The following is a 12,944-nucleotide window of genomic DNA, read 5'->3' as shown; positions in this document are numbered from 1 at the left end:
GTGCTGACTGGGCCGCTGAGCAAGTAGATATAATGGCCTATATCTACCAATGGATAAGCTTTCCGAATATTACTTTATACAGTAATATTTTCCAATATTCTCTACGTTTTAGATAATATTTAAATGAACATCCTCTATGTGTTAATTCCATGTAACGATTGACCCCGTTACACTTTATTTCTACGATCGATTTAACTGCTCCGTGTTTCTTATAAGTAGGCTAACACGAAAATCATATCATCTTGGGAATAAATGCATCGAAATCAGATTTCATAGCAATTTTGCTCGAATCGATGCTTATTTTGACTTCGATCTTGCTTTCGTTAGCAAACCACACTGTTAATTAAAATAATACGTAAGAAACTAGCATAATATCATTGCTTGCTTCACGCCGTCGCAATTCAAAAATTGTAGCGTATAGCGACATCATACATAGTCAATAATATGAAAGTATTTTTGTCGATGCCTACAGTATAAATAAATTTTGAGGATTTACAAATTTAAAGGAAACGGCCTTAGAAGCGGCATACATAGTGATCAAGCGCGTGTTGGAAGGCAAGCTGATGTTGAAACTGTTGTAGGCGGGCGCTACTTAAAGCTGCCACGCAATACTAGCACACACCTTTTGAACACAGTGGGGAAGTGAAAAATTAAGGTCTCTAGCTCGTTAAGTGAGGTCCTTAGGTGCCCACCAACTACCTCACTGTACGTAACCGTCTTCTCTCACATACATGAGGTAGTTGGTGTATACCTAAGCGACCTCACTCAACGAACTAGAAATTTTAATTTTCAGTGACGTCACGGAAGCGGTAATCCGGCTCCACGTTCGCAGTTGTTGACTAAGAAGTAGTTTTCAAACCTTATGTAATATTTAATCGTATTAAATATAAAGTTCTATTTTAACCAGTTATAACTGTCATCTCTGTAGATATGCACCGATATATATTGCGGGCGTATATTCTAAATACCAAGTATCTGGATGGCGCTAGCCGTTATCCCCGTTAATGTGAATCCCCTTATGTAATGGGGCACACATCGGGTTGGTGAAGTGTTGTTGTAGTAATTTACTTTATGGGTAAAATACCCTTTTGTTCTATTTAAAAATTCGGTAATTACTAGAATCCCATTTTATGGGTAACATATGTGGCAGCCGCTAGATATAAATCTGGGGTAAGGTTTAAGATTTAGCTACAGTCCTCCCTCTGATACCTTCTCCCCCTTTCATACGTGTAATCAGAGTTTTTTTTTTATTGAATAACAGTAAGAAATAAATACTCACCATAGAGCGACCATGGTCGCGCTAACTAGAACCATGCAAGCGTTATTCGAGATTCCTGTGAGGCGGAAGAGACCATCCCACTTTCACAGTGAGGATGTAGCGTCTCATTGTTAAATACGATGAGTCAACAGCGCTACCTTCACCTCATAGTAGTGATGAGTACAGCGAGCTAATGAGAAAGGATGATGGTGCTTTACTGCCCATCCAAACTCTCTCATTTCTCCTAACTTGGAGACGCCGAACGCTGCGAAGGCAAACTTGCCTTACGTCAACAAAGCAACTGTCTCGTCGTCTGCGCTAGTTGGGAACGGGCTTCCCAACTATCATGCGAGGGAGAATACCCTCACCATCGAACGAGATAACACGTTCGAACCCCTTTCATTCACGGTGGTTCAAGAAGCGTTGAGCTAGGAAATGCTTCGTACCACTCGAATCCTTCAATGGATGTGAAGGAAAAGGGAAAATCGAATCCGCCTCATTCGCCGAACCCGAGTCATCATCTTAAATTAGATATGTCCCGTCGTCGTGAATTATTGACGACGGTCGACCGTGCTTCCCGCAAAAGTTGAAAACTGTGCGTAAGTTTCGGTTGATCAACTTGCGAACATTAGGACACACCAGTCCCTTCAAAACGAGCTGGTAACAGCTCGTCAAAATACCTCTTCCTTGAAGGAAAGTGTGGATCGTCTGGTTCATGAGAATCATGCTTTGATCTGAGATCATCATGCTTGGCTCGGGACCATCAGGCTTTATTAGATTCCCTTGACCGTGCTAATGTTATCCGGAAAAAGCCTCGTAATGATGGTACGGGCAAAGACGCCCAATATAGAACGTAGGATGCTAACGCATCCTTCGAGGCAGCTCGATCTTGTACGCATTGCCCTGGCGATATAGTACACAAAAACGGGCCGATATACCTCTAATTTATTGCTGCCCACATTCGTCACTACATGTTTTTTTAGGTTAACCGTAGATAATATGACTAGGTCATTAACATTGAATGACAGTATGTTTGCTCTTCCATCTTTTCAGAGCTACGTTTCTGTCGGTCCACCGCATCAGCGATGGAATCCTGTACGAAACGCACCTCTGCTTCTCAAGCCAACAGGTTATCAATCACCTGCTTACTCGGTTTATTTATTTTTTCAGTGCGACCGGCTCTCACTGCGGAGCTATCAATCTCTTCATTATTGAGAGTATTATGTTCTCATTAAATATTGTTTATGATGCAGTCTTTCAGCATCGTTGTCAAAATTAGTAACAGCATTGTTATTATTACTGAGTTTGTCACTTCAATGTTAGTTAACTCAACATTGGTATCCTTCGCATTGACATTAGTGCTAATGCGTATTGAGAAAGAGCTAAAAGTTTTTTTGCTCGAGCGAGCCCCCCACTGAAGAAGAGTCTTTCTTAAACAAGGTGGGTATACGTTGGTGGCGTAAGCCATTCACGAAAAACGGTGTATGCTTCTACAAGCATTCGCTGAATGTTAGTGGCAAATTCTACCACGGCAAGAAATCGCTTCAATTCTCACTAATTCTTACGTATCCGCGAAAGATCTTTTCGATAATACGGTTTGCCTGCTCCGTCTGACCTCCTGTTTCAGGATGATTAGAAGTTGACATATTCAACTGTGTTCCAAGTGATTTGAAAACAGTTTGCTAAAATTCCGCCGTGAATGTAGGGTCTCGATCTGAGACCAGTTCGCGGGGTAACCGATGGAGTCGAAATATTGTGTTAACAAAGACATGAGCACAGCCTTTGGCTGTCATCGACTCCGTTACTACAGCAAGATGTACCATTTTTGCTGAAACGATCAACAAAAACAAGAATACCATTGTTCTTACGTTCGTCGTCGGGAAAATTGATAATGAAGTCCATGGATACAGACTGCCAACACGCTGCCGGAGCATGCAGAGGTTGTAACGGAGCACGATATGAGGCGCTGGGCTTCATCCGTTGACAAAACGTCGCAAGTAAATTGAAAGCTCCAACTGTACCAGACTGCAACAAATAATTGAAATGTAGCCATAGGAGCCACTCGACAAGATATATATGTAAACAATTCCAAGATGTTGTTTGTCGCCCCGCACAACAATCCGCGCTCTAAATCTGACAACATTGCCCAAATGGTCCGTATTAATGTCAAATACCCACATAGTATTAATTGCTTTTCTTCTATTTGGCATTTCACATTTGGAATTTATTCCCAAAGGTATCTTTTCTTTGGCACTACCATTTTCGCCTCCATCGCCTCTTTCCACTATTTTGCGTATTTCTAGGCCATTGCCGCACTGTGCGTCCTCGGGATATTTACATATACTGCATTAATGCCACCATGCATAGGTCAGAATGAAATGCTGAAAACATGATTTCACCAATTAATTATCAAAGTAATCGAACTCATTAAGCTCCCAGTTTTTTTTAACGTGCTCTCTTTGTGTCCACCTTAGTGCCTTTTTGGTCGCGACTTCTTCTAATCTCGATGTGGTGCGGATGCGTGTGACCAATGAATTGTTGCAACGCAATTATTAATTCATTTTTCGTTGCAGATACCAATGCACATCATCATCGCTTCAGTAGGCAGGAAGCTGTTTCGAAGAAAAGCATCCCATTAATTTTTATCGTCTCTCGTCTCACTGGGCTTCCCACCTCGCTGTTCATTATTAACAGAAATTTCCGTTTATACTTATTTGCATAGCTGCTCACGCCACAAGTCCGGCGAGTCCGTAATCTTTGCCTTCGATTCCATGGCAACATTGCTACTTGAGCTTCGTGACCCAGTATCAAATCCTGCGTTTGGGGAAATGTCGGCGACGTCGTCATCGTTTCCTTCGGCAAAGTCATAAATGTAATGGGGATCACATCGGTTGGAGAACCGTTGTTGTGGTACATTTACGTTATGGGCAAAATACCCTTTTATCCAATGACCCATGATAAATGGGATTTATGTAACTTTTTTTTAAGTTACATAAATCCCATCTATCATGGGTAACAAATGTGGTCGGTCGCCAGGTAAGGTTTTTAGATTTAAATAATAATATAAGGTGCAGTTCCCCGGAGAAGGGTTTTGGATTTAAATAATTAAATAAAGTGCAGTTCCCCTTTTGATCTTAAAGTGTTAAGTGCCATTTTAAGGCTTGCGCATTGATCTGTAAGAGATAGAAGTATTTCTGAGGTGTATCCTCTTAGGCACTAGTTGCCACTTGGTTCTACAAACCCCGAGTCCCTTGAACAAGGATTCCTGAAGCTTTAATAGCTTGTACGACTCCCTGAGCTGTTATACCCATTAGTTCAATAGAACCAAGTGACTCTTTGAGTCTATAGCTCTTCCTCTGACTTAGGAGCGAGGAAGGTCCGCTACACCTGGTAGCACTCGTAGTCAATCTGCGCCTGAGTCTTTACAAGACTAAACCCTCACAAAAATAAAGAAATTCCAGAACTGTCAGAAGCGCAAAGCGCCGCTTTTGACAAGCTCAAAACTTTATTTGGGCTTGAACACGTGGAATTTATTATCTCCAAGGGACCAGAGGTCCTGCATGCAAGGCTTGTAGCCTCAACGCGATACGAAGCTTCCCTGTTCGGTCAGGTGCATGACCACTTAGCGGCATCTATGCCAACCCGGTACATCTCTGTACCTGACTCAGGGCCGACGGCTCGCCCTCTAGCTTTAAATGTGAAGACATTTGAGGGAAAATAGGGGGAAATCTCCCTTTTCGGATTAAGCAGATGGAAATGTCCATTAATTCCGCCTTGTTCTTAACAGAACGGCAAAAGGTGGCTATGCCCATTTCCAAACGTGGAGATAGAGCCATGGAGTGGGCACTATCGTGCAGCACGTTCATAACGACATTTGTCCCTCATGGGATTCGCTGAAACAGCAAATGACTAGCATGCTTGCACCGCCTGATCATATGATGTTCCATGGCTTGAAGTGCCTCTTCTCCTTCCACAACGAGGCTTAGATCCATAGGTACCCATGTGCTCGGAGAACTTGTTCGGTAAACAGGCGTGCTAACACGAGCAGACTTAAAGTCGAACTCAGCGCGTAGCGCTATGGAAACTGCCTTTTCGAAAGTAGCAGGATGAGATCGAATAATTCCGTCCGGGCTACGCCGTCATTGAGATCCCCGTTAATTTTGTTACGACAATTGCTTCTTGAACCGGGTCTTGATACAAAGATGCAATTAGAGTTCTCAACTCCTGGACAAGGGTTCGATTACCCTACCGAGTCGCTAGGAGCCGTGCTCACATGCGAAAAGCCAGACCATCCGTAGATGTTATATGTACGGAAGCACGAAACATTAACGTCCGGCCTGCCCCCTACGAAATCGCGTAAAGCTCGAAGAGCTCCAGCTCCGACGTATACCAAAGATCTGGTACGGTGCGGGAAAATGTCGATACCCAGTAGGTGCGGGGTGCCCTACTGGGGAAGACCTAGGCTGTGTTGAACCTCTAGGAGGCAAAAGTTAACAGGGACCTAGTCCCAATTAGCTCGGTGCTTAATGGCACGGGGCGACAGCACAAGCCTGGCTTGCTAGTCACTCAAGCGACTGAAAGGGCTTTGATATGCCGTGATCAATTCTAATTGACTCTGGAGCGTTTTGAAATTATGCTTGACGCCTTTTTCTTGAAAGAAGTCAACAATACATTGAGGCGCTTAAAACGCATGAAGGTGATACAATCACTGTTCGCTAAGCGACTGGGACTCGTGTCACTGTTCTTAAAGTTCCATCGAGCTTAGGTATGAAGTTTCTAGACTTTGACAGTTTGAAACGCTGTCTCGTCCTTGATTTGGATTCGTGATATGATCTCATCCTTGGTATGGACTGGCTAGAACACTATGAACCATGAATCGATTGGAGGTCTAAGACCTTCGGCGCCACGCGCAATGTTCCTAGCAAAGTTTTGGAGAGTCATGAACCCACCTTTGCTAGCCAACAAAAGCGCAATTGGCGCCGCTCATTGAATGAGTCTGTCAGTGTTTTAGACATTGAAATGTCTGATTTAATTAACCCCAATGCTAAACATTAACTTTTAGTCCGAGTTAGCAGAAAGAAGTGGAACGGCACGTACTCCGTCGAGTGACACTCGTTGTAATAACGATTCACTGAACGCTAAAAGCATTGTTGGCCTAAGGCCGAATTATCAAGAGTGTAACATCCCTGAGATACGTGGAGTGGCACGTCTAAGTCCACCGAGTATGGTCGGCCGAGGTGGTATCATACTGAGTGTCAGTATTGACACTGTTGGCGGTTTCGCCAGGACCTCAAGGGTGCAATATCCCTGAGATACGTGGAGCGGCACGTCTAAGTACACCGAGTGTAGTCGGCCGAGGTGGCACCATACTAAGTGCCAATAGTGACACTATTGGCGATTCGCCAGGGCATTTTGGGTCAAACCCTTTCAATGCACGTGAAGCGACACGTAAACGTTCGCTGAATAAGGAAGTTAAATTACCTAACTCCTTGTCGGATGACAAATTAGACACCAAGTCTTGTATAGAACCAATACAGGCTGGAAAACCCTGGGACGTGAATGTCCCGGCCTCTAAGAGGCGTATTGTCTCCACTCCAAGACAGGGTGGACACGAAGCGTGTATACCCTCACAAAGCAATACGAGTGAGCAAGTACATACGCTTGTAAATGGTGTAACCGGTAACATTGAGGGGGAAGTTAGCCTTGCGGTAATCCCCTCGTTCCATGCTCTTTAAGAGCTAGACGAAATGTCTTTTGGTGAGTGCAGTCGAGCCTTAAAAGCTGGTGACTTATCCGAAATGGTGGTCATTCGACCTATGGTTTAGTTAAACTCATCGTCACTTCTCGACGAAGCTGTCCTGGATGACACAAAAGCTGCACTTAGTGCGCGAAATGGGTCATCGATCCTTAAAGATCCTACGGATCCCTTTTAATCCTTAGTTAAGGAATTCCAAGATGTGGTATGTAATAATCAACCATCTGTTTTACCCCCGGATAGAGGTGTTCGTCATGAAATTGACTAAGTTCCGGGAACCAAATACTGTGTCACAAGACAATGGCCTTTACCAAGGGAGCAGTGTAACGTCATTGACGATTGCTTCTGTGCTATGCTGGAGGCTGGAATGGTACGAGAGAGCAAATCTCCTCATTCAACACCGACATTTTGTGTCAGAAAGGCAAATGGTAAATGGCGCATATACATGCTTATAATAAGCTTAACGCTGTCACTTTACCAGCACAAACCCCATTCCGAGAAAAGATGTCTTTAGAACAATATGGTGGAATTTACAATGTAGAGTGCACTGGACTTAGCCGATTGTTGCTACCAACTGCTCATGCGAGCTAGTGATATCCCGCTTCCAGCGGTTAGCACCCCAAGCGGTATGTTATGGGAGTGGTTGGTTATGCCACAAGGGCTTTTTAACGCCCCGACAACATTTAATCGTCTAGTGACGCAACGTTTTCGCCCTCATTGAGGTTATGTACAGACTTAACTCGACGAACTTCTTTGTCCATAGTCGTGCGAAGCAGGGTCGGTCGGATATGGAAAACCATCTAGACTATTTGCGAGCAGTGCTCCAGTGTATGCGCACAAATAAATTGTATGCCAATGCATCTAAATGCCTTTATGGGCGAAGAAAAAATCCTTTCGTAGGGTGCTTCATTGAGAAGCGAGGCCTTAGAGCGGATACCGCTAAGGTAAAAGCCATAGTAGATTGGCCAGTTCCTAGAAACCAAAAGGATTTGCCTAAGTGGTTGGGTATCGCCAATTATTTTTTTTATTATTACACAAATATAGCAAAAATTACGATAATATGGCTAGGTCATTATCTAATCTTCTTAAAAAAGATGCAGAATGGTACCGGACATAATGCTTTTTGGGCAGTTAAAGATAGTCTTATCCATGCCCCGATCCTGGCTTTGCCAAATCCCAAATATAGCAGAAATTACGCTAATATGGCTAGGCATTATCTAATCTCCTTAAAAAGGATGCAGAATGGTACCGAACATAATGTTTTTTGAGCAGTTAAAGACAGTCTTATCCATGCCCCGATCCTGGCTTTGCCAATTCCAAATTGGCCTTTTAGTGTCGTCTATGACGCATCGGATTTTGCCATTGGCAGTTCTCTGTTACAAACAAATGCTGATAAATGTGAACGTGTTATTGCGTTTGAGCAAAATGGCTCACTTAGCGGCCGTGTCGGATTCCATGGATGGTTAAGGTACAGCAAGGATATTATTAATCGCTTGTTTTTTTTTTTCGACAACACGATTTGCCAGTGGCAATTGTCTCTGATCCGGACCCTTGTTTCACGAGCAAATTCTGAAAATCAATTTTTATGAGTGCTTGGCACCAGATTGGATATATCCACCTCGGACCATCCGCAGACTGATGGTCAAACTTAACATGTTAATCGCGTCATTAAAGACTTTTTTTTCACAGTGTGTGTGTTTAACACACCAAAGCGCTGGAGTTCAATGCTCCCAGTGGTGGAGTTTGCGTTAAAAAACGCTGTGCATGCCTTACAGGTTATACTCTGTTCTATGTCAACAAACCCACCCACCCACGCGTTCCATTAACGATACCACTGCATGGCTCAGGGCTTGGTGGGGCAGAATTATCCGATAGGCTTACTGATTACTCTGTTACCGTTTAAAAACAACTAAGCGAGTTTCTCGCGACGCGATTTAGTGTCTTAAGACATGTAAGGGATACGATGGCTGAAAGCCAACACAAACAAAAAGACAAGCAGATGTCAAAGGCAGAAGCTGAACCAATTCTGATATGGTCGGAGACCGAGTTTTACAACGCTTATAATCTACCTACCAACTTGGTGTCCGCGGTCTTCAAGACCAAATTGCGCCCGCGCTTTATTGGACCATTTACGGTCGTGGCCAAGAATGGCTTAGCTTATACGCTAAACCTTCCTAGCAAGCTGCGTACACACCCAGTGTTTTACGTTGGCTTGCTTAAGCCATTTCGGGACTCTTCTCACGTGGACTTGAAGGCGCTTGCGTCGAGACAGGCGGTCGTGCCGCAGATTGCTGCATCCTTACGAGAATATCTAGCTGACCCTCTAAGCGAGGCTGCTGACGCTCCAGCGTCGGAAGACGGTCCCGAACTGCCTCAAAAGAGCTCTCAACCCGAGCAAGGACTTCACGAAGAAGTTGCACCTCGTGCCGTAGAGCATCAAGTGCTTCCGCCGAAATCCCGGCCCCCTCCCGCGCTGCTTGATGCGCGGAGGAACCTTCAGTTTCATGTGGAGAGACTTTTAAAGCAACGTCGTCGCAAGGGTCATAACCATTATCTGGTGAAGTGGCTACGATACCCCTCTTCTGAAAACTCTTGGGAGTTCGAGGTACCTCTTCGGCAAGATTGCCCGTACGCCGTTGACGTTTTTGAGCGCCAAGCTCAGGGTCAACTCGCGTCAAACGACGCTTCCCACCACTAAACGTGGGATTGGGTGGATCTATAGCCTCAATGCGTCTTCGATCCATGGTTGTACGGTCAACCGAAGCACCGAAATATTGGCTAGGCCTTTCTTCGTTTTCCGGCATAAATGCCGCTCGTAATTGGCCTTTGGCCTTAAGCTTAGCAAAGTCGAAGCGAATCTTCCGTTCCAAATGTACATCACCTCTATCCGTAGACTCGGGCCCGGTGGACCCAGTTCTTAAATGAGACTTCGTTTTCACTCCTTGTTTCGTTTGGAAACAAAACGATCGGAAATTCCCTCATGGAGGTCACCGAAGCCCCACGGGCTTGATTACGTAAACGCGTCAGATACTGACTTCGTGTCATTAACTTTGGCGTATGGTATTGCTCATGAAGAGCGTCGCGAGCAGCGATCTCCTCCGGCTTCCTCGCTGGGTCACCGGAGATCCAGATGGCCAAGCTATGTATGACCCGCTATCTCTTTGAGACGCTCGTCCGCACTAAGCGGAGTGAATCTATATTCACTATGAACCTTAGCTTTTGCTATTTCGGCAGCTCGACGACGAGATCTTTCCCATATGAGGATTATTGCTCTTGCTCTTCATTGAGCGGATTCGTAATGATGTCGGACTCAGGGTCCCGTGTCCTGCTCAATGCAGTTAAGACACCAGCGGCACTACGTTCTGGAAATGGATTCGGGGCCCGCCGACGTTCATCCGGAGGAGAAGGCGTGAGCGAACGACGCTCTTTCTCCTCCTCCTCTGATTGGGAGTGACTTTCAAAGTCCACCATTCCCTCATCGTCGGGGAAGGTGCTAAGAGTCTGTGACTCAAGCTTGATTGTCATGAGACGAAGGAAAGAGAAATACAACCGAACGGTTAGCTGTTTAGGTTCTAACCTCAAAGAGGAAATGAAGCGAATGTTGTCACCCGGTGTCAACAGTTTTAGGGGGAGGGTGTAATGGGGCACACATCGGTTGGAGAACCGTTGTTGTGGTACATTTACGTTATGGGCAAAATACCCTTATATTTAAAAATTTTAGTTGCTTAAATGCCATTTAATATGGATAACAAATGTGGTCGCCAAGTAAGGTTTTTAAAATTAAATAATTAAATAAGGAGCAGTTCCCCGGGTAAGGTTTCTACATTTAAACAATTGAATAAAGTGTAGTTCCCCTTTTCAACAAGATTTAATTGTGATGCATTCGATCTAACCTTTTGTGGCACGATTCCCTTTTCGCATGTATAAATTTGCCATTACACCATTACAAAATTCCTTACCCTTGTCCATGAGCAACTGCTTCACCACTTTAGCAGCTTCGATTCGGTCAACTTCATCGTAATCGCGACAAATAACCTCATTCGTTCGACTTTTATGTTGACGCTCTGACCAAGCAATGTATTGCTCAACCTCACCTTCCGGCTTCGACTGGAGTAGGAAAACTTTGCATTACGCGAATTACCGTCCACTATAACCAAAACCTTCGAGAACTTCGATCAATTGGTACCCCTGGTATCGATAGATCTGCAAACGACATGTCGTTAACCTGCTGAATAGGCTGATCGTGTGACTGAAAGTCTTGCGCCGTCGCTTACCAGACTTGTAGTCTACAGAGTCTACCTTTTGTCGACGATTGAGGGTAATCCCCTTGGCCATACCTCGTCGATCATCAGACGAACGTACTCGGGACAAATATGTCTTAGTCATTCATGCCATTACTCGGTATCCTTGACAGCCTTAGCAACAGCGAAATTCGCAAGTACTTGTTTTGTAGGTACTGTGATGTTCTCCTTTGATAGATTTTCTCCGACGTCGTGAGCAGTAAATATGTAAAAGTGGCGTTCGTGAATCGTGTGAATGACGTCTATAATATCTTTGGTCATTCCAAACATTCTCCAGTTGGGCTCCCAGTTTCATAAGGAATCCTTGATCCAAAGCCAGGCCTGGTGAAAAAAAGTTGCATCCCGCACTTGGCACGTACAAAACGTTGCTTCAAAATCACAAAAGCCATTTGTTCATCAATCACATTCGCTAGCAGGATAGTCTTAAACCTTCCGCTTTGGCCCCAATTCCATCGGCAACACTATCGCTATCATCCATTTTTACAACGTTGTCAAATACTTTTTGCGATCCAGTATCGATATACCAACGAGATGAGTCATAATCTTGGAATTGTCGTTTCACAACTTCGCATCTTTCCACGTTACTTTTCTTTACAAATTCATTAACCTGAGCAACTTGGCACATTTGCGGCTGCTGCATTGGATAGTATTCTTTCGATCGAGCGTACTTTGAGTTTCTCCTGCTTGATTGCTCTTTGCAGTCCGGGCTAAGGCGCTTGTCGTGGCTGGCTCCACTGCAAAACACCCGCCACGATTGAGCATCTCGAATTTCTGTAAATGGACTCCACTTGGATTTTACCACTTGCTGTGGCTCCGCTGTGCACCACTTGGCCTTAGTTAAGTATTGTTACCTTGCAAGTTTCCTAATGCAATTCTATCCTAATCTTGGCTGCTGTAATGGGGCACTACGACTTGTACTGCTTCAGTACAAACCCACTTCGCACTGCTTCAGTTGCGAGTGGCGCCTTACGTTATTTCACGTACACTAGTACGTGCAGAGGAAGACTTCTCTTTAAGACAACTAGCTTAAAAAGCGTTATATGATAATTGTATTAATATATTTAAGTATCTCTTCTTTCTATCTGCTAATGCTAACTTAATATAAACTAATACTAAACATGCAATTGAAATCTTATCTGTCTCTCTCTTTGTTTACGTTTACAGCTGATTAGTCTGCGGGATAAAAAGATATAATGGCCTATACCTATTTATGGATAAGATTTTGAACATTACTATATAAAGTAATGTTCTCCAAATATTATCTACCTTTTAGATAACATATTAATTTACAACCTTCTAGTGTTAATTTCATGTAAAGATACACCCCGTTACATAACCCCTCCCTTAAACGACAATCACTCTGACTGTCATTGGATGGAGTGATCACTATGTGACCACTAAATTTAAAAATGATGTTGATTGGTCAAGAGCATCATTTTAAATTCCATCGCATGAAGTACAAATTCATGCGGGGTGTTGATAATGTAGCGCCTTCGGCTGCGGTTCGTGCAGCCGAGGGTGACGCACTGTTATCTCTTGCGGTAGATGGAACGTCTGCCGTAGTATCTTCTACTCGCGCAACACTAGATGTTGCGGGTGCACGTGGTGATTCACCACGTGAATACGACCC

General features: G+C 44.1%; 1 protein-coding gene across 1 annotated transcript; it reads right to left on the bottom strand.

Annotated features, from left to right (window-relative positions):
• Window positions 1–11,723: 11,723 nt before the first annotated feature.
• Window positions 11,724–11,954, bottom strand: CCR75_006995 (uncharacterized protein; the record flags this gene model as incomplete). Its single annotated transcript, XM_067965059.1, has 1 exon — window positions 11,724–11,954. One exon carries the CDS (start codon window positions 11,952–11,954, stop codon window positions 11,724–11,726), a length of 231 nt encoding a protein of 76 aa, XP_067821770.1.
• Between the last annotated feature and the right edge of the window lie 990 nt (window positions 11,955–12,944).

Source organism: Bremia lactucae (assembly GCF_004359215.1).
Source record: "Bremia lactucae strain SF5 chromosome Unknown BlacSF5_NotPlaced_18_SHOA01000004.1_1233567bp, whole genome shotgun sequence".
Lineage (NCBI taxonomy): Eukaryota > Oomycota > Peronosporomycetes > Peronosporales > Peronosporaceae > Bremia > Bremia lactucae.
Note: the sequence above shows the minus strand (reverse complement) of the source record. Positions and strands in the feature narration are given on the sequence as shown.